General features: G+C 39.9%; 1 protein-coding gene across 3 annotated transcripts in view; it reads left to right on the forward strand.

Moving 5' to 3' along the window:
- The first annotated feature begins 551 nt into the window (after nt 1–551).
- Nucleotides 552–26,707, forward strand: part of TJP3 (tight junction protein 3) — a 61,291-nt gene continuing 35,135 nt past the window's right edge. The window contains exon 1 of one of the 3 annotated variants that reach the window (XM_074307706.1): nt 552–685. Coding sequence is in view for 2 of the 3 variants with exons in the window: in XM_074307713.1 (XP_074163814.1) it covers nt 21,023–21,043 (21 nt within the window). In the remaining variant the exon portion in view is untranslated. Of the gene's footprint in view, nt 686–20,807; nt 21,044–26,707 lie in introns of those variants that run through there. The other 2 variants (XM_074307713.1, XM_074307702.1) reach the window with 2 other exon arrangements.

The following is a 26,707-nucleotide window of genomic DNA, read 5'->3' on the forward strand; positions in this document are numbered from 1 at the left end:
CCCAGGAGACCAAAGTGTCAGGACTACCAATCCAAGGACCTTTCCCTAGTACCATTTTGCTTTTGAATGGTCCCTGTACATGACCTGAAAAATTGTATGCAAATACAGAAATAGCTCACCTAATAAATAACAAAGTTATATAGAAACAGGACTTCTCACCCAACCATCTGCCTTCTCATTAATTAATTGACTGATTAAATGGACGAATCAATCAATTCTTTAAAGCCTAAGGGAGAATAAATGGGTTTCTGGCTCAGATTTGGAAGCTTGGAAAAAGAAGTTGAGAGAAGTGGGGAGGAAAGATGTGAAAGGAAGGAGGTGGATAGGGTGGAGTGGGTTTTCAGGATTCTATCCCCATGGACAGAAGTACAGATTTGCAACTCATCCACCTTATCTTTCCTTTGCCAGCAGAGAGAAACTTCAACGAGGTTAAACTCTGGGAAATCAAGGGTTAAAATCAGGTGCTTCAAAGTGAAAGCAGTTGTGCAAAAGCAGCCCCTCCCTCCCTAGCTAATTCACACGCCCCCACTGCCACTCCTAGGGAGCCGATTCTTCCAGGACCTGACCCATCTTGGGGAAGGAGACGCAGCAGGGAAGAGCAGCAGCTGGGAGCCTCCAGGTTTCCCACTCCCTCCGCTCCTGTTCAGTCCCCCTCCTACTTGCCCAACGTCATCACTCCAAACAGGTAAGAACTTCCCCCCCCGGCACTCCCACCCCGCCCCCAAACACAAACTGAGGCGCGCGCGTACCAACCCCCTCCCTACATCTTGCCTTTCCTTCCATCCGTAGCTTGCTCCCCCGGCCCCCCGCATCCCACCCCCGTCCCATCCCAAGATCGGAGGAGATGGTCCCTGCCTGAGATGAAAGTTCTACATCCCGCGCTCCTCAAAGGCATACACAATAATTCTGTAGATCCTAGTTCTTCCGAGTCCTACGACCTCCTCTCCCGAAGAGGAAACTGAGACTCCTGCCCGGCATCTGACATGATTTTGCAAAGGATCAGCTTGCCAGCCCAGGGCTGGCAGTTCTTCAGGAATTCGGGACTGAGGAACCAGAATCTTGCCCCCTCTATGTTGCTGGTTGCTAGTTGAAACCTTGGGAAGGGTTCCAGGTGGGCACTGGGGAATGTCTACTGAATCTACCGAAGGCTGTAGGGAAGCTGACCTTGTCTACTCCCAGGAGTCTCTTGGAATCTTCCCAAAGCTCTGGCTCCAAACAGAGCTTTTTGGCTCCTAGGGAAGTGGGAGGGCAGGACTGAGGTAACAAGGGAAGTGAAAGACAGGTAGGACTTCTCTCCAATCCTGCCTTGAGAAGCAGCTCAGATTAGGAATATGATAGTTGGAGAAACAGGAGCAGGCATGGGAGATGGAGATTGGTGAGATATCACTGTTAGAGTGACTTTTTCTGTCTTGATTTCTGTACAGAAAATATCCTTATTTGGCTAAAAGGCAAAATGAGAGATACTTTGCCCAAAGGGAACCAAAACCGGTGGGGAACTCTATCTCTCAAGCCCAAACACTAGGTCTTCTGGGGCAGGGCCCCAAACTTGTGCTAAAAAGGAGCCAAGAGGTCTGTATTGATATCCCATCTGGCCCCTGCCTCAACTGTCAGGAGAATGGTTAAGACTAAGCAAGTTCTTGGAGTAGTTCCCTTGGGAAAAAGCAGCTGATTTCAATCACAAGCTGGCTTTGTGAGGTGCAACCTGACCGTGGTCAACAGAGACCTGGGCTGGTCCTCAGAGGAGGCAGGGCCAAGGAGGCTCAGGAAAGCACCTCCTTTCTGTTCTAAGGTATTTGGATTTTAAAGTCCAGGGGCCAGTGTTGGGGACACAAATATAGGGACAAGGATTCAGTCAAGACCCAGCTCTGCTCAGGACTAGGGATTGGAAAATGGACACTTGGGCAATCCTCTGTGATTTTTTCAAATTCACCTAGGCTAGCCTTTATCTCTAAATTATCTCTAAGATCCCACTTCCCACCAGCTCTTTGATCTATCCAAAAGGAAAGTATTAAGCACTACAATCTCATTTGATCCTCTCAAAAAGTCTGAGACATAGGTACTATTATTATCCTTATTATAATTGAGGAAACTGAGTCAGAGATTAACTGACTTAGAGTTACTTCTAAATTCTAGTCTTCCTGACTAAGCCCAGCACTTTCTCCACTGTGCCATAGAACTGCCAGAAATCATTTATCCTAATCCTATGGCCCCTCTAGAGACTTAGCTGAAGGCTGATCATCTTTGAAGGAGCATCTTCTCTTTGGCTTCTTGTTCTGAGATGAGACTTTATTCTCCCTTTTCCAGTCCTGAGGCTTGAGCTCCAATTTTGTGTTCTTTCCTTTCCTTTTCCTATTTTCAGAAGCACAGTGCCAGTATCCCTGAACACCATTCCTCAGAGTCTCTTTCACCAATAGTCTGGACCCCCTTCTCAATAGATTTTCCCCTCTTGGCTCAGTGACAGAGAGTAAATGTTCCCCCTCCTTGGGCTCAACATCAATGGTCCCTCATATCCTCATAAGGCTTCCTAATCTCTTATTAGCACCTCCCCATTCATTCTCTTAAATTATTTGAAGATAGTCCTGGGAGGTAGCCAAAATCAGCTACCAATTTTACAGAGAAAGAAACTGAGACTCAGAGGACAATCATAGGATGATAGGATTTCAGAGCAGAAAGGAACCTTAAAGATCATCTAATTCATTTTACTGAAATTGAAACTGAATCTCAGGTTAAAAAACAAACAACAACAAACACACACACACCACACATACACTAAACCTTGTCCATGGTTATATGTGTCAGAGCTAGGGCTAGAACCCAAGCTTCTTCTCTCCAAGGCCAAACTCATCAATTGGATTAAATGGATCCAGAATTCTTCTCCAGCCTCCAATTTTGTCTATCAGATTGAAGAAAAACACAGAATTTCAGAGGTCAAAGGAGCTGATTGTAAAGGTCATCTAATGCAACCTGAGTGGGATTTATTCATTGACTTACTTGAGCTCAGCACCAACCCTAAAAGGTGCAGGGGAGAGAAGGGAGGAAGGTCCCCATTGAGAGGATTTGAAAATGAAGTGATCTTGGAGGAAGGGAGGTCGCAATAGAGAAGAGACCTTTGTTTTGCTAGAAATTAAACATATCTCTAGAAATATATTTAATCAAACAGCAAGACTAGCAGGACTCAAAACATGGAGCTATTAGTGATCACATAGAGAAACAGGTTTGGAGGCTTGTGTCTGTGGGTTTGGGGAGGGGGGAGCCTTGTCCCCTAATGTATCTATCCCCCACTTCCTAATGACATTCCTGTAGTTTATAAAATCTTTGCCAAGTTTGGTGGCCGGCAAAGTGTAAGTGGCCTGGCATACTTCCTGATAGTAGGGGTGTGGGGGAAAGTCCATGGGGAGGGCTTTGTTTCTGTATGTTTGATTAGGGAGGAGCCAGACTTTGGAATGGGGCTGATCTGGCCTAGCAGTCCTTATGCTCCTTGTTTCCAGGGAGGAAGGCCACCACAGCGTCCTGACCATTTTCATCATGATTTTGAAAAATCAATCCTAAATCAAATAATAGGCAAGCTTGGACCATAATCTTCCTATGAAGACAACTCTAGCTCTTGCTTGAGTCAAACTCCTTCTGGACCATAAAGCTCAATTAATTGGGTTTAAAGTTGAAAGAGAGCTCTGAAGGTTAAAACAATACACTTCTCTAGGACCAATGTGGGGGAAGGGAAAAGAAACAAGTAGATTAAGCATCTACTGTGTGCTAAGCACTTTATCAAGATGATCTCATTTGGATCTCACAACTCTGAGGGTATTATTATTATCCTCATTTTACAGATGAGGAAACCAAAACAAATTTGCCCAAGATCGCACAGCCAGTAAATATTTGAGGCTGGTTTTGAACTTCGGTCTTCCCAACTCCAAGCATAGCACTCTATCTATTACATTATTTAGCTACCAACAAATGTATCAGAGAGAAAAACATGCTTTGATTCAGCAAAAGAAAGAGAGGCAGTGCCTCAGGGTGGTTGGAAAGCTGGGTTCCAGTCCCATATCTGACCCAAAAGGATTGACCCTAAGCAAGTCACTTGAACTCTTAGTTCTCCCAAGCAAATCTCTTAAGAGTTTAAATTACAGATTAGGGGCTTTCCTGCATCGATAGAGAAGAGTTCTCATCCAGAAGTTCTCTGTGGTAGTAGAACCATAATCCCTTTCCAGATAGATAGATAGGTAGCTGGATGGATGCATGGATGCATGGATTGATAGGTGAAATGATGAATGGATGGATGGAGATAGGGCATTTATTTAATATTTGCTATGTGCCAGTCACTGTGCTAAGTGCTGGGGTGTGTGTGTATTTAAGTCAATACTTGAAAGAGTTCTGTTTTCCTTGCTATGGGCACTCCCTATACAGATAGAGATGCAGCCCCTCCATATCTTAACAGACAGCTTCATGACCTAAATTAATCTCCTTGAGAGTACACTCTGATGCTAAAAACATAAAACTCAAAAAAACTGATCCTTAGATCACAGATACAGAGCTCATCTCCAGGACAATACTCCAAGCTTCCAAATAACTGTCCAATAATAAAAGGGACTAATTCAACAGATGGTGAATTTCCCACTAATAAAAGTGTTCAAGCAAAAACCCAAGAGTACCTTTTGGGCAAAGATCTATTTGATTTTTTGATAGGCCTTCCAATTTTGGAGTTTCCTTATTCTGTTCTCTTTAAAAGGTGGGTGGATTAGAGAAAGTGAGGGCCAAAATTAATTACCAGGGCATTTTTCTTCACTCATAAGGTTTGTAGACAATGGGGTTTAATGAGAGGTAGTATGGTAGAATGAAAAAAAGATTGAATTGAAATCAAAAGACACGGGTCCACATCTTGAGTTCTGCTACTTACTAACTTGGTGTCCTTAAGTCATTTTCCTTCATTGGGCCTCAGTTTCCCTATCTGTAAAGTGAAGAAATCAGACAAGTTGATCTCCAAATCCCTTCTTAGTTCTAAATCCAATGATCCTATGACTGGCTCTAGAATCTGGAGGCCTGCTGGCCCTAATGGCCTCTCAGATTCATTTCTGGGTTCCTGGATTCTTGTCAAACTCGTTTGGCTGTGAGATAAGAGCTGAAGAGGCAGTCCTGGCCAACTGTACCTGGGCCAGCTGGGGCAACTCCTGGTGAATAAACCTTTTGCTTAACTTCCTCCTCTGACTCTTGCTTCCCTCTGCACCAATAATCCCTGGGGGTGGGAAGTCTTTTGGCTTCTAGCCCCTGGCTCTCTTAGCTGCTTGACTTCCCCCCAAAAGAACCTGCTTCTACCATCAGACTGGCCCTGCCCTCTGCTGGTTGAAGAGTCTAATCTATAGTATATATGCTAGCCCTGACTCCTTTGTCCTCTGGTCAGGAAGTCCCCATTCAGGCGCAAAGGCAGTGAAGTAGAAAGGGAAAGAGAAAAATTGAGGGATTGAACCTCAGCTCTCAACTAAGGAATTGTTTTGGCAAGTCACATCCCATCCCTGAGCCTCCCTAAAATTCCCTCTCCTCTAATTAATAAGATTATAATGTCTTCTGGAATACAATCACATCATAATTAAGAATGATATACATTATCATTGCTTAAAACTGCTCTTGTTTATAGAATTCATGAAGGTTCACAGGAAGCTTTCCCCAAAAAAAGTCAATCAATCAACAAATATTTATTACTTAACTACTATGAGCTGGCACTATGCTAAGCACTGGGGATACATAAAAAAGTAAAATTTCCATCCTTGCTCTCAGAGAGCTCATAGTTCTGTGTGAGAGGAAGTTTAACTTTTTCTTTGGACCAGAACTATCAATTTCATTGGTAGAGGGGAAATTCCCAATGAGAAAACTTCCTCTCTCCACATAGAGCCATACCTGCTTACCCAGGAGCTAATTAAGATGATCAGTGTCACAAAACTAGTATGCATCTGTCAAAGGATTTAAATACAGATCTTCCTAACTCAGTGACCTACTCTCTCTTACACCAAGCTGCTTTCCCTAGTGCAAGTATCATTGTTCCTATTTTACAGTTGAGGAAACAGGCTCAGAGAAATAGTGAACTGATCTAAGCTGTCTAGCTTAATGGTAGAGATGTTAAGAGGCATTCATAATGGAGCCAAAAATGCACCGGTTTTGGAACAGGATTCAACTTCTAATTGTCATGAACTGACTATGAAAAATCCTTTGCCCACTGTAGGTCTCCATTTTTACATTTATAAAATGGGGAGAATTTCTTCCTTTCTGGGCTTCAGTTTTCACATTAATAAATTAGAGAGGATTTCCTTGTTCCTTATTATTGTCAGGAAAACACAAGAAATTGTTCAAGCAATATGAGCTCTTTTCATTTTTTATTAAGTCACTCCCATGCAGCAATTAAAGTGCAGAAAGGGAAATGGAACACTGAGGGAGGGTTTTCTGGGGCTCTGGTAGAGACTTGGAGTGAGTGAAATTTCATGAGATCATAGATATTTAGAGATAATCATTCCAACTCCTTCCTTTTGTAGAGGAAAATGAGGTTATCAAAGAAGAGTAATTAAGTCAACCTAATCAACTATAGTAGAGAATATAAATAAGATCCTTTACACTTTTTTCACCAACTGCCCCAAGCATAGATTGATTCCCACAATAGTGAACCCTCGGGGGTATTGTTGAGAGGTGAGGAGAGTCAGGGATTCTAACCCATACATTCTTCTTGTGTTTCCTCTCAATTATATTCCTCCCTACTTTCTTCCCCTCAGCCTTTGCCTTATGGCCACTTTCCCTCCTTTCTCTCTTTCCCTCTCCCCCTAACTTTCTGAGGCAGCCTGAGAATCTGGCTTTGTGCCTTTCCACCACATCTTCCTTACTTCCCCACTCTGAAGGTTTAGCCTGGGAAGCTGTCAGCTTTTTTGCCTCAGGGCAGTAAGTGACTAGCAGGAATAGAAAGTGAAAAAAAGTATTTAGCAAGACGGGGGGGGGGGGGGGGGGGGGGGGGGGAAGCTTACCTGTCTTCTATTACAAAGCGAAAATTTCACCCTTCAGAAATGAAAACAATCCACATCCTACAAAAAAAGCTCTAAGTGTTGGAAGGGTTCTCAAAAGCCATCTAATCCAAGCACAACTTTTTACTGTGCAGACAAGGAAACAGACCCACTGATACCAAGTTGTCCCAAGTGATGCTATCAATAAGAGTCAGTCAATGAATATCATGTTTATTCTGCTATAAGAATTTCATAAGATTGTGTATTTAAAGCTAAGAAGAACCATTTAATCTGACAACTTCATTTTTTAACTGGTGAGAAAATAGGCTCAAAATCACAAGTATCAAAGGCTGAAGGGGGAGATGGAGTGTCCTGTGTGAGGAACAAGAACAATATCATTGAATTGTATAAGGAGAATAATGTTTAAGAATACTGGAAAGGGAAGAGCTAGGGTATGAAGGGCTTTCCAAGGTAAACAGAGAATTTTATATTGGATCCTGAAGGAATAGGAAGCCACCAGAGTTTACTGAATGGAGGAGCGGGAGTCAATGTATTCAGATCCTTAGGAAGACCAATTTGACAGATGAGTGAAGGATAAATTGGAGTAGGAAAGATGAGCTAAAGGAACTAAGCATCATGTTCAGTGAGTAATGAAAGGGAACAAACAGTTGATACAGGAGTAAGAGGAGAGAGTTACAGGGGGCTACAGTGCCTTCTCAGAGTTGGAAAGGACTTTGAGGGACATGTAGTCTACCACCATCCCCACCCCAAGTATGAATCCTCTCTATGGCATGTCCAACAAACGATCATCTCGTTTTTACGTGAAGCTCTTCAGTAATGGGCAGCTTACTAACTCTTAAGGCAGCCTGCCCATTCTACTTTGGGATGGTTCTCATTGTTAGGAGTTTTTCTTAATTAATCGACTCCTTTGTGATTGCCCCAGTTAGGTCCCAATTCTGCTTTCCAAGACCTAGCAAAATGAGTAAAATCCTTCTTCCAGTAGAGGGCAGAATGGTAGTACAAAGAAAACACACTAAACATGAAACCTGCTTTCAATGTTGGCCAGTCATTAACTGCATTAACCTCTGTCAATTTCTCCATCTATAAAATAGGAATGATAATAATAATATTTGAACTAATTACTTCCTTGGATGCTTGAGAAAGAAATTCCTAGAGAAACATTTGCACTGATTTTTTTTTTTTTTTTTTTTAGTAAGTCCGGAATGGCAAAATTGGTGTTTGACAAACCCAAAGATCCCAAATTTTTTCTTTTGTTTTATTGATACTTTAAAAAATATTACTTAGAAATAATTCAGAATTTTAGCAAAGTCGCAGGATACAAAATAAATCCATATAAATCCTCAGCATTTTTATACATTACCAACACAATCCAACAGCAAGAGATACAAAGAGAAATTCCATTCAAAATAACGGTCGATAGTATAAAATATTTGGGAATATATCTACCAAAGGAGAGTCAGGAATTATATGAGCAAAATTACAAAACACTTGCACAAAAATAAAGTCAGATTTAAATAATTGGAAAGACATTCAGTGCTCTTGGATAGGCCGAAGCGAATATAATAAAGATGACAATACTCCCCAAACTAATCTATTTATTTAGTGCTATACCAATCACACTTCCAAGAAACTATTTAAATAACCTAGAAAAAATAACAACAGAATTCATATGGAACAACAAAAGGTCGAGAATTTCAAGGGAAGTAATGAAAAAAAAAATTAAGTGAAGGTGGTCTATTGGTACCTGATCTAGAACTGTATTATAAAGCAACAGTCACCAAAACCATTTGGTATTGGCTAAGAAATAGAATAGTTGATCAGTGGCATAGGTTAGGTTCACAGGGCAAGATAGTGAATAAAATAGCAATCTAGTGTTTGACAAACCCAAAAGATCCCAACTTTTGGGATAAGAATTCATTATTTGACAAAAACTGCTGGGAAAACTGGAAATTAGTATGTCAGAAACTAGGCATGGACCCACATTTAACACCACATACTAAGATTAGATCAAAATGGGTGCAATATTTAGGCATAAAGAATGATTTCATAAATAAATTAGAGGAACAGGGGATGGTTTACCTCTCAGACTTGTGGAGGAGGAAGAAGTTTGTGTCCAAGGGAAAACTAGAGACCATTATTGATCACAAAATAGAAAATTTTGATTACACCAAATTAAAAGTTTCTGCACAAACAAAACTAATGCAAACAAGATTAGAAGGGAAGTAACAAATTGGGAAAACATTTTTACAGTTAAAGGTTCTGATAAAGGCCTCATCTCCAAAATATACAGAGAATTGACTTTAATTTATAAGAAATCAAGCCATTCTCCAATTGATAAATGGTCAAAGGATATGAACAGACAATTTTCAGATAATGAAATTAAAACTATTTCCACTCATATGAAAGAGTGTTCCAAATCACTATTGATCAGAGAAATGCAAATTAAGACAACTCTGAGATACCATTACACACCTGTCAGATTGGCTAAAATGACAGGAACAAATAACGATGAATGTTGGAGGGGCTGTGGGAAAACTGGACACTGATGCATTGTTGTGGAGTTGTGAAAAAATCAACCATTCTGGAGAGCAATCTGGAATTATGCCCAAAAGTTATCAAAATGTGCATACCCTTTGACCCAGCAGTGCTACTACTGGGCTTATATCCCAAGGAAATACTAAAGAAGGGAAAGGGATCTGTATGTGCCAAAATGTTTGTGGCAGCCCTTTTTGTAGTGGCTAGAAGCTGGAAGATGAATGGATGTCCATCAATTGGAGAATAGTTGGGTAAATTATGGTATATGAAGGTTATGGAATATTATTGTTCTGTAAGAAATGACCAACAGGAGAATACAGAGAGGCTTGGAGAGATTTACATCAACTGATGCTGAGTGAAACGAGCAGAACCAGAAGATCATTATACACTTCAACAATGATACTGTATGAGGATGTATTCTGATGGAAGTGGATATCTTCAACATAGAGAAGAGCTAATCCAATTCCAATTGATTAATGATGGACAGAATCAGCTACATCCAGAAAAGGAACACTGGGAAATGAGTGTAAACTGTTATTTTTACCTTCTGAATCCAATTCTTCTTGTGCAACAAGAAATTTGGTTCTACACACATATATTGTATCTAGAACATATTGTAATATATTTAACATGTATAAGACTGCCTGCCATCTGGGGAGGGGGTTGGGGGAGGAAGGGAAAAATCTGAACAGAAGTAAGTGCAAGAGATAATGTTATAAAAAATTACCCATGCATATGTACTGTCAAAAAAAAAGTTATAATGATAAAATTAAAATAAAAATTAAATTAAAAAAAAAGAGTTGATATAAGGAAAAAAAAATATTACTGTTCAGGAGATAATCAACTATGATAGACTTAGTATCTAATAAATACAGTGATCCAAGATAATTACAATAGAATTGTGATGGAAAATGGCATCCACCTCCAAAGAAAGAACTAAGGAAATTAGATATAGATCAAAGCATACTATTCTCTCTCTCTCTCTCTCTCTCTCTCTCTCTCTCTCTCTCTCTCTCTCTCTCTCTCTCTCTCTCTCTCTCCTCTCTCTCTCTCCTCTCTCTCTCCTCTCTCTCTCTCTCTCTCTCTCTCTCTCTCTCTCTCCTCTCTCTCTCCTCTCTCCTCTCTCCTCTCTCTCTCTCTCCTCCTCTCTCTCATATTATATATAAGTGTGTATGTGTGTATATATATATATATTATTTATATTATATTGTGTATATATACACACATAAAACTGCCATATCTAATTAATTCCTCCCCACCCTACTAACATAACCCTCTCTTGTCACAAAGAAATAGAAATAGAGTTAACACTGACTGTATCTGGTGGGACTCTATTCCCCAAATATGCCTTCCCTTCCAATTTCAGATTAAGAAAAAAGATCAAACAAAACCAAGCAACTAAGTCTTATATGTTTGCCGATAGCTTGCATTTCTCTTGAAAATCATTTGTTCATCTTTTGCCCACTTATCTATTGGAGAATGGCTCTTAATCATAACAATTCTTATAGTTCTTATAAATTAAGCTTTTATCAGTTATGTTTCATGCAAAGATTTCTGGCTACTCTTTTTTTTTTTTTTTTAATTTTATAGTTTTTATTTACCAGATATATGCATGGGTAATTTTACAGCATTGACAATTGCTAACCTTTTGTTCTAATTTTTGCCCTCCTTCCCCCCCCCCAGATGGCAGGTCAATCAATACATGTTAATATGTTAAAGTATAAATGAAATACAATATACGTATAATGTCCAAACAGTTGTTTTGCTCTACAAAAAGAATCGGACTTTGAAATATTGTACAATTAACCTGTGAAGGAAATCAGAATGCAGGCAGACAAAAAGAGAGGGATTGGGAATTCTATGTAGTGGTTCATAATCATCTCCTAGAGTTCTTTCTCTGGGTGTAGCTGGTTCAGGTTCATTACTGCTCTATTGGAACTGATTTGGTTCATCTCATTGTTGAAGAGGGCCACGTCCATCAGAAGTGATCATCATACAGTATTGTTTTTGAAGTATATAATGATCTCCTGGTTTTGCTCATTTTACTCAGCATCAGTTCATGTAAGTCTTTCCAGGCCTTTCTGAAATCATTCTGGCTACTCTTTTACTCTAGTTAGCCATATACTCTAGTAGAGTTATGTGTCCGAAAGGCAAATTCTTCCATTTTCCTCTTATTTTGAAATGATATGACCTTTTATATTTAGGTCAGGTGTCCATTTGGAGGATATTGTGACATATTTTATAAATGCTGCCTAAACCAATCTCTAGATTCCCCACTGGAATTTGTCAAATAGGGGAATTATTCCTCTTGTAGGTTGTATTCTTAAGTTTATTTAACATGACATCTCTATGTTTATTTTCTTTTGGATTTTGCTTCACCTAGTCTGTTCCCCCAATTTGATTCAGAAAGCATCTATTAAATGCATTTTCTGTTCCAGGCACAGAAAAAAAAAAAAAAAGGACTTTTAAAAGAAACATTAATTGCTTTTAAGGTATTTCCTTTCTTTCTTTTTTTTTTTTTTTTAAAGGAAAACAAACAAATACTTGGATAAATAAATACATAGACTATATATATAAAATAGTTTTTAGAAAGGGGAACAATTGAATGGGGGACATCAGCAGGGACTATGTGTAAAAGGTATTCTTGAATTGAGTCTCAAAAGGGAGTCAGGAATTCTAAAATATGGTGAGCATTTCAGGCTTAGGGACTGACCTGTACAAAGATAGAGATGGAATGTTGTATACAGAGAACAGCAAATAGGTAAGTTTAATTCGGATTTTAGAGGGTATAAGGTATAATAATAATAGAAAAGAAATTAATCTAGAATGATGGATTTTAAAGCAAAATATAAATCCCAGAAGAATAGTTTATCCTAGAGACAATTTACTGTTCAGTCATTTTTAGTTGTATGTACACATTTGAGATAGTAGAGATACTAGAGTGATTTGCCATTTCCTTCTCCAATTCATTTTACAGATGAAGGAATCAGGCAGAGTTAAGTCCAGGATCACAAACCTAGTATCAGAGGCCAAGTTTGAACTGCTTCCAAGCACAGAATTCTATATAGTGTGCTACCAGCTGGGACAATTCTTTTGTCTCATGTAGTTCCCGCTTATGATTCCTTAAAATATAGCTCATGTCTTCCCAAATTCTTCTCTCCTCCAGCAACATAACCTAGTTTGTAATGCATAGGGTTTCAAGGCTCCTCACCAACCTGAGAACCCAGACCTCATTCAAGTCTGAGGGGATTTTTCACTGTGGCAACAGAAACAGGATGTTGGTATTGGTCCATGCAGATGACTCAACCTTAACATTGCAGAAATGTAGCCAGGGATTCATTTTGTTCATGGGTTAATTTAGATGGCTCCTGAAATTTCTTATAACTCTCATTCTATGATTGGGTTTAACTACAGAGAGAATTACAGAGCAGAAATTAAGGAATGGACCCAGGTCAGCTCTGGTGAATCTCCTAGGAAATAATCTTGTTGGAAATAACAACAGCTTAGATTTGTATAGCCCTTCCACCAACATCAATTTTTTTTTCCCCTCAAAGCAGCCTTTCTGAAGGAAGTAATGCAACTACTATTATCTCATTTTTTGAGGAACCTGAACTTTTCAGGGATGAGGTGATTTGCTCAAGGTTTTACAGCTAGAAAAAAATAGCTATGATTCAAACAAGGTTTTCTCCAAATCCAGGCCTAGTGCCACTGTACCACTTGCAAACTTGCAGTTGCAAGACATGAATGCCATGGCTAACTTCATGGAGATCATGATAGTAGAAATTTGTCAAACTAGAATTTTTTTATACTTTTCCAACACTATTCTCATTAAGTGATCTTCCAAACATTCTTGGGAAGGAAAGTAAAATATCATTTCTGCCCTTTTACAAATGAGGAAATTATATGATACTGTGGGAAGACATCCAGGAGGCCTTGATTCTGTTCATTTATTAAGCATAGTCACTGAACTAGACTCTGGGAATACAAGACAAAAATAAAATGGTCCCTATCTTCAAGGAATTTATATTCTATTAGAGTGAAAAATAAATGCATAGTTAAGTATCAATGAAATATTTGCAAGGTTATTGGGGAAGGAGAGCACTGAAAGGGGAGAGGGGAATGAATCAGAATAAGCTTTGTGCAGGAGATAGCTGTCAAGCTGAGCCTTGAAGGAAGCTAGGGATTCTGGATGGATTTGAATAGAATGTAGTACAGGGCTTTGCTCCCACCCTCCAGTCTTTGAGTCAGGGAACACCTGTACAAAACCACAGAGGGGAGGGGGGGACATCTTGACAAAGAGCAAACTGGCTGATTTGTCTGGAACATAGAGAAAGTGACCAGAAGAAGAAAATGTGCAGTAAATCTAGTGGGCTGTGCCAGATGGTGAAGTATTTTTAATGCCAAGTAAAAGTTTATATTTTCGCCTAAAGACAGTAGAGCTGCTAAAGCAGGGAAGAGATGTGGTCAGCCCTGCACTTAAGAAATTTGGCAGGTGGAGGTTGAGGGGAGAGACTTGAGGCTGGGAGGCCGGTCCAAAGGCTAATACTATAATTCAGATGAGAGAGTTATAAAATGAATTTTTGAGTTATTGAAGTCAAAGATTTGGCCATGGATTGATTATGAGGAGTAAGAGGGAGAGAAACAGGAGAGTCAAGGATGATTCAGAGTCTGTAAGTCTGAATGAAGAAGAATGGAAATGTAAGGGGATGGCTTTCACAGAATTAAGGAAGTTAGAAAAGTTGGGGCTGGATAAGGGTAATAGGTTTTGAATAGTTTGAGCCAATCTGGAAACCTGGATTCAATATCCACTTCTGGATGATGATGATGATGATGATGATGATGATGATTTGTATGATCCTGGGCAAGTCACTTATGATTTAGGAAACTCCCTAAAGACCATCTTCAGGGAACATAATGATCTGAATTGTTCCCTATACCAGTGAGATCACAGGTCTAGCCTCTTTCCCTGTGGGACATGCACTTGGGAGTGTACAAAATTTGGTGATACAAAGCCTTGTATTGGAGCTATGGCAGAAAGAAAGAAGATGCCACGGGAGAGAAACAGATGATGCTAATGAGAGGGAGACTGAGACAATCTAACTAGGCTGGTAAGAGTAAAAGCATGAGAAAACAGTACCATGAAATCTCAGGAAAAAAAGAGTACCCAAAAGGAGTGTTTGGTCAACAGGTTCCTATAAGGGATGAACTTATCCTGAAAAAAGCATCTTGTTGCATGAAATAAAATGATACCTTTTAAAATAGAATTTTATTTTTCCATTCATGTAAAGGTAGTTTTCAACATTCATTTTGTAAAACTTTTGTGTTCCAAATTTTTTCCCTCTCTTCCTTATCTTTCTCTACCCAAGACAGTAAATAATCTGAACATTGTTTAACATGTTCAATCCTTTGAAACATATTTCCATATTTGTCATGTGCAAAAACAAAAACATGAGAAGGAAAAAGCAAACAAACAAAAAAGTGAAAACATCGTGCTTCAATCCACATTCAATCTCCATAGTTCTCTCTGGATGTGGATGGCATTTTTCATTCCAAGTCAATTGTCTTGAATCACCCCATTTTTGAGAAGAACCATATCCATCACAGTTGATCATTAAATAATCTTGTTGTTACTGTGTATAATGTTTTCTTAATCCTGCTTACCTTACTTAGCATCAGTTCATGTAAGTTTTTCCACGCTTTTCTGAAATCAGCTTGTTCTTCATTTCTTATAGAACAACAATATTCCATTACATTAATATACCATAACTTATTCAGCTATTCCCCAACTGATGGGCATCCACTCAGTTTCCAGTTTCTTGCTCACTTCACTCAGCATCAGTAAAATAATATAGTTTCAAGAGAAATGAGGACTGAGGAAAACTATCCATATTTGACTCTCCTTTCAGTCTAACCCCTTTTTCTTGGTGATCTTAGTTCTTCTATGAATTTCATTATCATCTTTAAGCTGATCTATATGTAAAGTACTCACTGCCTCTCTGACCTGCTAAAGGGTCCTCTTGGATTCCACAATCTTCTCATCCCCAATGAGGCATTTCCATCCTGATTTCAAATCTCTCCTGTTTCCTCATCTCTACTTACATGGATTCCATTTCTATTCAAACACTCATCACCTCTTACCTGAACTCTTTGCACTAAGAATCCTCCTAGTGGATTTCTCAACTTCTAGGCACTCTAGTCTCTCCAGTCCTTCAGACAAAATGATCATTCCTAAAATACTGGTCTGATCATGTTATTTTCTCTTGGAATACTCTGATATCTCCTCTGGTAAAATATACAAACTCTATTTATCCTCTAAAGCCCTTTCCTACCTAGCTCCAGCCTACATTTCTAGGTTTATTATACCATTTTCCTCTTCACAAACTGAAAATTCCAGCCAACTGAGCTTTTTGTTGTTTCCCATATCAGACGTTATTTCATTACCTGGGGTATTTTTTGGAATCTGTGGACTTAAAACTAAATTCCTGGACTGCTATTTACACATTGGACAAGTCATTTAACTTTTTAATACCATCAGTAAAGTGACTAGATAATCTCTAAGCTTTTTCCCAATTCTAAATGTATGAACATATGATCCATTTCCATTCTGTTCCAAATTCCTCCCAGGATAAGCTCATCACTTCTAAACTTATCACTGTTTCCAACTCAAACCTTTGACTAACACGACCTCCCTAAGCCTCTCTCCTCTGAATGGAAGTCTAGAGGGCAGATTTACAAACTCCTCCTAATACCTTCCTTTATGGAGGGCAGAAAGTAGACTCAGATCACTTCTCTTTGCATCTGCTACCCTGCCAGAGTTCAACTCCCTAGAGGGTAGGGATCCAGAGGCAAAATTAAAAAAAAAAATTTTTTTAATGGTATTTAGGGAGAGAAGGCACTGACAATTGGAAGACTCAGGAAAGACCACATGTAGAAAGTCAATGCTTGGACTGGGTCTTGAAGGAAGTGAGAAATTCAATCTGGGCAACTAGTTGGTGTAGTGGATAAAGCACTAGTCCTAAAGTCAGGAGGACCTAACTTCAAATCTGGCCTCAGACACTTAATAGAAAGAAAGAAAATTCAGTCAAACATTTATTAAATATTTATGTGCCTTGGGAATACACAGACAAAAACCCCGATCTCCTGTGTTCAAGGAGTTCACACACTAATGGGGAAACAATGTATAGCCCAATGCCTGGCACATAGTAGGTACTTTTTAAATGCTAGTTGATTAACTGGAAGGTAATCCAATCCAATAATATTTATTAATTACCTACTATGTGCTAAGTCCTACAGGTACAATTAATAAAAAGAAAGACTTCCCTGCTCTCAGAGAGTTTATATGCTAAAGGAAATGGGAAAACTGGGAAAGGGATGGGACATCAGGGATACCTGATCTTAGGGATATTTGTTCCATGGAATTGAAACCAGGAAGGGCATCTGATGCAAAGTGGGATGAGCAGAATCCAGTTTCTGCCCCCATAAAGGAAGGAATCTGCTCTCCAGTTCTTGCTATTCAGAGGACAGAGGAGGCTAAAGGGAAATGGTGTTTGAGTTAGCAGCAGGGTGTCAAATTTAGAAGTGATGAGCTAATTCTGGGAGTGGCAACTTGTTGTGTGGAGTTGAAACCAGGCAGGGCTATAGATTGAGATCAGTACAGATCTCAGAGGCAAGGATTCTGTAAACTGAAAGTGCAGTTAGTTAGTGTTTTCTATCAGTCATTTGTTCTGGTGACATAGTGACTATAGCCATATCTGTCTGGAAAGTGTCTCTGTTCCCCTCCTATAGTGGACATAACTCTGAAGACCAAAAAATCCCCTGGGGCAAAAGTGTAGGAGTCCTCTTCCACAATTATCTTCAACACCGAAACCAACATTAAACTCTAACCTTCTACTACTCAATTGCCTGATGGGCCCAAAGGGTATAATTTATTCTCTCCTGCCAATCTCAAGATTGATTCCTCTGTGAAGATGTCCAAAGGTCAAGGCCCTATAACTTCAGCTTCCATAATGAACTTATTCATACATCGTTGTAAAGAAAACTATATTATTTCCTTTATACTTTGCAAACAAACAAATAGCTTTTTCTAGGATTTTGGCTTTAAAAAGAGAGGAAAAGGTGCAACTAGGTGGCACAGTGTTGAATCTCTTCTCCTTGATACCCTCTTTGCTCTAGGTTTTCAGGGCATTATTCTTTCCTGGTTCTGCTATCTTTTAGACCACTCTGTCTCAATCTCTTTTGCTGGATCCTCATCTAGCTCACACCCACTAATCCTAGGTGGTCCACTGGGCTCTATACTGGGCCTCTTCCTTTCCACCACTTCACTTAGTGACATCATCATTTCTCTTTCTCTCTCTCTTTTTGCTGAGACAATTGGACCTTTACAATGACGTGCAGGTGGGTCTGTTTGCTACATGTCTCTCCTCACTCCAATCCATCCTGATTTTTCTAAAGAGATCCAGTCATGTCACCCCCATACAGCAACAGCACCCCCAACAAATACACTTAGTGTGTGAACTTCTATGACTCTCACCTTTGGCATCAAATACAAAAATTATCTGGTTTATGTGCAAAGCTCTTCATACCCTAGCTCCTTTCTACCTTTCCAGGCTCTAGTGGCTTACTCTGCTACATGTTCTCTTTGCTATTTCCGGGAACAAGACACTCCATCTCCTAACTCTACCTTTGCATGACTGTTGCCCGTGCTTGGAATATTCTTCCTTATTATATTCACCTCCTGACTTCAAGTCCCAACTTAAATCTCAACTTCTACAGGAAACCTTTCACAACCCCTCTTAATTATAAGTATTTTCTATTCATTTTTATTACTATATATACATATGTCTTTTATATACTTGTATTCATATACATACATATCTTGTTTATGCATATTTTTTTGTTGTGTCCCCAACTAGATTGTGAGCTCCTTGAGGGCAGGGGTTGTCTTTTGCCTGTTTTTGTATCCTTAAATTAACACAGTGGCTGGCACATAGAAGGTGCTTAATAAATGTTTATTGACTTATAATCAAGGCACGGAGGAGTCATAGGAGAGGCAACCAAGGGATCTCCAAGAAGACAACTATGGAGTTAAGTTAGTTAATTATGAAATCAAAAAGGGAAAGGAAAGAAAGTCAATTCAGAATTGAATATCAGCTCGAAAAAGTAAGGGAGCACGTAGAAATAAGTCACAAAATTAGGGTTAGAAGGGTAAAGCATAGAAGGTTAGAGTAATAATAGTTTTTTTTTAATAATTTTTTATTATATATTTTTAAATAATATTATCCCTTGTATTCATTTTTCCAAATTATTCCCCCCCACTCCCTCCCCCCGATGACAGGCAATCCCATACATTTTACATGTGTTACAATATAGTCTAGGTACAATACATGTGTGTAAATACCATTTTCTTGTTGCACAATAAGCATTAGAATCCGAAGGTACATGCAACCTGGGCAGACAGATATTAGTGCTAACAATTTACATTCACTTCCCAGTGTTTCTTCTCTGGGTGTAGCTACCTCTGTCCATCATTGATCAACTGGAAGTGAGTTGGCTCTTCTTTATGTTGAAGATTTCCACTTCCATCAGAATACATCCTCATACAGTATTGTTGTTGAAGTGTACAGTGATCTTCTGGTTCTTCTCATTTCACTGTAAGTCTCTCCAGGCCTCTCTGTATTCCTCCTGCTGGTCATTTCTTACCGAGCAATAATATTCCATAACATTCATATACCATAATTTACCCAACCATTCTCCAATTGATGGACATCCATTTATCTTCCAGTTTCTAGCTACAACAAAAAGAGCTGCCACAAACATTTTGGCACATACAGGTCCCTTTCCGCTCTTTAGTATTTCGTTGGGATATAAGCCCAGTAGTAGCACTGCTGGGTCAAAGGGTATGCACAGTTTGATAACTTTTTGGGCATAGTTCCAAAGAGTAATAATAGTTTTATGTAGCATTTATGATTTGAAAAGCACTTTGTAAATCTCTCATAACAAACCTGGGAAGTAAATATTATTATCCCATTTTATAGATGTTGAACTGAGGCAATAGTTAATTGCTCGTGATTACACAGGTAATAAGTGTCTGAGACTGGATTTGAACTCTGGTTTGACTTTTGGTGCGGCTCTCAAAACCCCTACTTCTGCCACGTTATCGTCTCCGAACCCATAGCTTAATTCCAAGCTCTGTTCAAAGTGCCACTTCTTTTCAGATTTAACCAATCCACTCCTTGCTACTAGTGCCACACCCGCTTACATAGCAATAGTGTATTTACTTATCTTTGGGGGAGTTCTCTTCTTCCCCTCCCCCTCCAAGAACATAACTCCTTTGGGGCTGGGACTGTTACCTTTTTTTCCCCGTAGCATCAGCCTTGGAGGCAGGAAGATCTGAGTTCAAATGTGACTTTTCAACAGGTACTTGCTAAGTGACCCTAGCCAAGTCACGACTCCTGTTAGCTTCAGTTCCTCTTCTATAAAATAGTCCACATCGGACCGGGAAATGGCAAACCACCTTTGCCAAGAACACCCCAAATGCGATCACTGAGAATCGGACTTGACTGAATATAAACAACCAAAAAAATCCTTATTGATTGGACTAAGCCTCTAGTAGTCCTGGAAAGTGCTCTTTCAGTTGAGAGATGTTAGAAAGCAGAAAGCAAGGGATTGAGTAATGAATGAAAGAGTGGGTGGGGAGATGAGGGCCAAGGGAAAGTGTTTAAAGGATGTTGATGAAACTCACTGAGGAATTAGGTTGGCTCTTTGAATCTACTAAAGGAACAAGTCACTTCCCTTTTAACCTCCTTTTCTCCGTTTCTTTCTCCCTTTCAAGACGAAAGGGTTGAATTTAGCTTGTTTCCTAGCCATTCAAGGCCAAAGCAAAACTCTAGCATGGTGATTAGACCCTTCTGTAAAATCCCCAAAGACAAACCGCCCGCTCTCCACTCTGGTCAAACATCAGCAAAGACCCAAGCCCCCACGCTCTGATCTCACAGCGGGGCGAGGGTGAGCGGGGACCTGGCTAGTGGGAGACTTCCCTGAGGGAAGCGGGGCTGAATCTCAGGTGGGTCTAGCGGTTGGCTCCGCACTTACTCTTTCTTCTAGCTGGTCCACCCCACCCCCTCCCCTGGCCCTGGGCCAGTAGCAAAGAGAAAACCTGGCCTGGAATTTCCATCCGCTCCGAGTACAGGTGCCAAAGTTAGGGCCGGCCCCGGGGCTGGGGAAGGGCTCTGGCCATCTTGAAGGCGTGTCTCTGGCTCCTACTGGGGGCGGAGCAAGGTACCCCGGTCCGGGGCGGAGGAGGAAGAGGAGCAGGTGTAGTAGCTGAGACTGAGACGGACAGGGACGAGAATTTGGGCTCCCTGCGCCAAGTTTCCTTCCCCCAGTCCTCCCTCCCGTACAGCAGTGTTAACAGCTTCCTGGGGTCCCAAAGGAAACCCTCCAGTGTTTTTAGCCCCCCACCATGCTGGGAAGCTGAAGGACCTCCCGGGTGTATGATGGCGGTGAGATTTCAGGTGAGTGCGGGACTAGATAAGGGGAAGGAGAACCCCTGGGGCATTGCAGGGGGAGGAGGGGTGAATAATCTGACCTCTTTGTAGCTGTTTAGCCTAGATCTCTTGGAAAGGGCCACACACACTCACAAACACCCTCTGTAATTAGAATTCCGAACTATTAGAACAGAAAAAAGACCGAAATCCTGTCGGTAGTCCTGCCCCATTTTACAGCTAGAGAAACTGAGACCCTAAGGGAAAAATAAAATAGCCCTAGGACACAATTATGGCTGAGCACTTTTGAGCTCTCAGCCTCTCCCTTCTTGGCTCTTTCCTCCAGCCAATTCCCTCCTTTTCAGCGCTCCCCCCCCCCAAAAAAAATTCTTAGGACTAGTTACTTCCCAGAGCCTCAGTTTCCTAGTTTGTAAAAACAGGTCGCGCTCTCCCAAGTCTCTTTCTGCTCTAAATCCTAAAATCAATCCCTGATATGGTTGAACCTGTGCTAAGGAAAATCTCTAAACCTAGTTGTCCCGCCCCCTTGTTCCTTCAAGCTTTTTTTCCTCTCCTGGGCAGTTGCATTCTAATCCTGAATTTCAATAGCGACTGTGGGAGGGAAAAGGGAGAGGGGGGAGAGAGCCGAAAAGGCTTTTGGGCTGAGGCCCCTGGGAAAAAATATTCTAGGTTTCCGGGAATATCCAAGAAGGCAAGCTGGTGCTAAGAATGAGCCCTCAACCTGTGAGTCAGGAGTCCTGAGGCCCAGACTAGACCTCACTTTCGCTATATGTTTTTGGACAAGTCACAACCACCCTAAGACAATAACAGATTCAATAGGGCTTTTGCATTCCTAGTCACATTACCCTCTTGCTGGGTAGTTATAAAGAAATCTCTGTTGGAATGTGAGTAATTTTATTATCCCTGATAATAAGAAAATTCAAACTTAAGTGATTTTTTAAAAAATAGATTTTTAAAATCTTTATCCTTTGTCCTACCTCTATTGCCTGGGTATCCCTTCCTTTTCCAAAGAGCCACCCTTTTAATAAAATGGAGACAGGAAAGGAAGAGAAAACCAGCAAAACCAAAACTGAAAAATTCTGACTTGCTGTGGTCCTCCCATAGACCCCTGCCTCTGCAAAACTCTTCACACCTTTTTTTAAAGACCAAATTTGTTTTAGAGTACTGGTTCCTTCCATTTATGTTATTGTCTTCATTGTGTAAACTAGCTCATGTTTTCCTGATTCTCTTTATTTCACTTTGTATCAGTTTATATAAATCTTTTCATTGTTTCTCGTAAGTTGGTCATTTTTTTACAGGCTGATAATGTTCCATGACATGCTTGTACCGCAAATTTGGCTAGCCACTTCTGATCAATTTATTTTCAGTTCTTTTTAGTGCAACAGTATAGAGCCTTTCCCCCCCCCCCCATGGCAGGTAGTCTCATACATGTTAAATATGTTAAATACAAAATATGTATACATATTTATACAGTTATCTTACTGTACAAGAAGGATTGGATTTATAAAAGAAGGTAAAAATAACCTGAGAATAAAAAACAAAAATGCAAGCAAAATAACAGAAAGAGTTATGCTATGTTGTGGTTCACACTCATTTCCCACACTCTTTCTCTGGGTATAGCTGATTCTGTTCATTATAGCTCAAGTGGAACTGATTTGGATTATCTCATTGTTGAAGAGAGCCACGTCCATCAGAATTGATCATCATATAGTATTGTTGGTGAAGTATAGAATGATCTCCTGGTTCTGCTCATTTTACTTAGCATCAGTTCATGCAAGTCTCTCCAAGCCTCTCTGTATTCATCCTGCTGAGCCTTTCTTTTTTTTTTTTTTAAACAATACTTGAGGCACCAAGTTCCTAGAAGTAGAATCTCTTGGTCAAAGCACAGTTTAGACTATTCCGTTCTTTGTTCTTTGCATGTCTACATTGCTTTGCTAGTGGCAATAGCACTAATTCTCAATTCCACTCCAACCTTGACTATTGCTATTTTATGAGTCTGTGATTATATTTTTAGAGATCAGGGAGTGTGTAACCAGAACTCTAAAAATCCTACTACTTTCTATCTGAAAGGTACATGGAGGAAGAAACCAAAAAGAGAAACCCTTTTAATAGTTAAGTAATGTCTACTGATTCATGATCCTAGGAGGGGCCAACTGGTCACTTCCTAAGTGGGGTGTGGAGATGAACTTGAGGTTTCCTGGTATCAAGCATCTTGGGGGGGGCGGGGTGCACAGCAAATTGTTCTTCCACTAAGCAGGAAGTTTTTTCAAACCATTGCATTCAATTGTTGTTTGTCCTTCATTTTCTAAGAGGACCATAATATCAAGGAGTTGATACCATGACATGAAAGTGAATTGGATTTAAGTGTGGAAAGGCTGTGCAAGGTCATCTGTCTCACTTTGTCATCCAGAGCCATCTGGGTCTAATGGATGTAAGTCAAGATGACTGAAGATGGCCCTGGATTCATGGGAGGCTTTAGCCTTTGTAAACTTAAGTCTTTAATAGGTCTCAGCAATGGTCATTCATGTTTAATTTACTGAAAAAAGAGAGGTTGTATATTTCCTTCTCTCTTTGTAGTGTCTCTTAGAGTTGAAAACAAGCTATAATCTTGTCTGCCCAATCCCCTCATTTTACTGATGAGACATAGAAAGAAAAGACCACCCAGTTAAGTACTTAAGGCAAGATCTGAATCCAGCTCCATTCCATCACAGCTTAACTGTCTTTTTCTGTTTCTTGATTGTTCATTAAACATGATTTCCTCCCATTTTCTCAGTTTCACCTGTGTCTCCCTTTGTCTATTTTAGATTTACTCTTTGTCTTTGCCTTTTTTCCCTGCAACTGTTATTGCTGTAATAATAGATGACCATTTCACACTTTTTTGCTTTCCATTATGTCATCCTCCTTTCCTTCCCAGGAATTATTGAGGCCCAACCTTGATACCACTCCTATCCTTACTGTAGGCACTAGAATGGGCACTGGTGCCCATTGTTTGCCTGCTTCATTCCACAGACTACATTGGTTATTCTTGAAATCTGTTTCTCACTACCAGTCACAAGCCCCTGTCCCCATAACCTTATGGTCAGCTAACCCCAGCTAGAGAGTTTGAACCTGCCAGGGAAACCGGGAACAGAAGGTATGCCAAGCTAGCACAAAAGGAGCACAAGCTGACATTCCCTGGGGGTGGGAAACAGGCCTGGGCAAGTCAACACAGAGGGTGGCACACTGGGCTGGGGCCAGGAGTTCAGTGACTAGAGCATTAGGGAGGGAAATGGGGAGAGAACAAAGTGAAACACCTGGCACCTGCTTTCTCCAGGGCCCTCCTGTGGCTTCTTTTAAAAATAAGGCCCCTTGGGGGTAATTTTGATGCTTATGAGAGATCCTTTCCCCCTCCAATCTTCTGGCTTCCTACAGAGCCTTCTCCCTGAGAACAGTTCAACATACCCTTATTAAGTACCTACTATGTAACTTGTAGATAGACCCTTCCTTGAAGTTGGTGCTTACAAAGTTGACTGAATCAGCCTGTGTTCTTCAGGAACTTGCAGTTCAGCTCAACCATTCAGTTCAAACATATTAAATGCTTGCTATGTGGTGAGACAAGTTAGAAAGTGCTAAGTACTCAGGTCAAGCTGAACCCTAGATTAAAGAGGGAGGGATCATGGATAGGGCTAAGGAGTGTCAGAGAAGAAACCATGGTAAAAGAGATATTTGAAGGAAGTCACTATTCAGAAATGAAAGGAATCTATTCCAAGTGCAAATCTGGAGAGCCAAAGTCAAGAAATGGCAAGCCCAATAGGCCTCCAGAGTATGCATTCTTTATGTAGATTGCAGAGGACCTTATGTAAGAGGTTAGGGTGCCTGTAACATTTGCTAGGCAATGAGAAGGCCTTGAAAGTTTCTGAGTAGTTAACTGACATCATAATAATACCTCAGATTTTAGAATATAAGCTACTTGAGTGCAGAAATTGTTTCATTTTTTTTTGTTTTGCTTTGTCTTTTTTTTCTTTTTCTTTTTTTGTTTTGTTTTTGTTTTTTTATATGTTAAAATACCTGGCACATAGTAGACTTAGACTGAGTTCGAGAGCAGGAGGGTATCTTTCTTTGTCTCTCTGGTGCTTTGCTAATAAGTAAATATTTAATAAATGCTTATTGAGTGACAACATTGAGATTATTCACTGGGCTTGACAAGTATTTGGACGTCTGGGACTTAGAGAGAGGGAACAGTACAAGCACCTTAAGACTAGCAAAGGACTTTACATACATTATCTTCATTTAATCAACAAGCATTTATTAAGCACCTACTATGTGCCAAGAACTGAACTAATCACATGGATAAAAGTACAAAGAATGAAACAATCCTCACTCACAGTGAGTTTACATTTCAATGGAGGAAACAAGTACTGTCAGTTCTTGTATAATGAGACATGCAGCCAGAAAAATCATGAAATATAAACTACAGGGTTTACTACTGGGCTTACAAGGAAATGGGGTGAGGGGTATAACATTCACAAATTTTGACAATGATACATTTTTCCAATGTATTTTATTTTTCCAAATACAAGTAAGGATAATTTTTAACACTCATTTTTGTAAAAACTTTGTGTTCCAAATTTTTCTTCCTCACTTCCCCCCCTTGAGATAGCAAGCATTTGATATAATTTAAATATTTGCACTTTTAAACATATTTCCATATTTGTCATGTTGTGCAAGAAAAAGCAGATCGATTGGGGAGGGGGAACATAAGAAAAAAAAAGCAAACAACCAACAGCAACCAAAAAAATGTGAAAATACTCTGCTTTGATCCACATTCAGTCTCCATAGTTCTCTTTCTATATGTGGATGGCATTTTCCATCCCAAGTCTATTGGAATTACCTTGAACCACCACATTGTTGAAAAGAGCCAAATCCATCACAGTTGATCAAATGATACTTTTTTTTTTTTTTTGAATCATAGGAACCCAATAAAAATGGTAGCCCAATTTTATACGTATTAAATGCTTAAGAAATACTAGATCTCGAAAAGTCTAGACATGGTACTTTGAAAAAGACCTGAAGTTTGTGGAGTTGGGTATTAGAAGGGGTTGGAGTTTGTGAGTCATTGTGAAGTAGAGAAATCATGTGGAAAGTTACAACAACAAATGCAGATGGATGTAGCTTATTGCCCTCTTGTCTCATCTATAAGCAAACTCAAAATTTAAGTTATGCTCAAACTGTTCCCTAATGTGTCAATTGCATTGGAACAAATTCACATTTTCAAAACAAGCATTATGGCAGATCTGACTAAACATAAAAAGGTATACAGCATATATAGAAAGTCAGTAGCTATAAATTCATATAAAGTAAAGGTAATTTGGGAAGGTCACTAGTAGTTAAGGGGATGGGACAGCATTCATGCAGACAAAGATGCCTGAGCTGCCTCTTAGGAAAGATAGGAGATTCTTTGAGGTGCACCGATGGAGGTGAGAGGGAGTGAATGATAAGCATGGGGGTCAGACAGTACAAGGCTAAAAAGATGGGAAATGTAGTTTCATTAGTGAAAAACAGAAGGTCAGGTTGGTTACACTGAAGAGTGTGAGAGAGGCAGTAGTGTCCATTGAGGTTAGAAAAGGTTGGGGTCTGGTGGCATAGAACTTTAAAAGCTTAATAGAACCATGTAGATTTATCCTAGGGGTGATAAGA

This window comes from Sminthopsis crassicaudata, chromosome 1 (assembly GCF_048593235.1).
Source record: "Sminthopsis crassicaudata isolate SCR6 chromosome 1, ASM4859323v1, whole genome shotgun sequence".
In the NCBI taxonomy this organism is placed as follows: domain Eukaryota; kingdom Metazoa; phylum Chordata; class Mammalia; order Dasyuromorphia; family Dasyuridae; genus Sminthopsis; species Sminthopsis crassicaudata.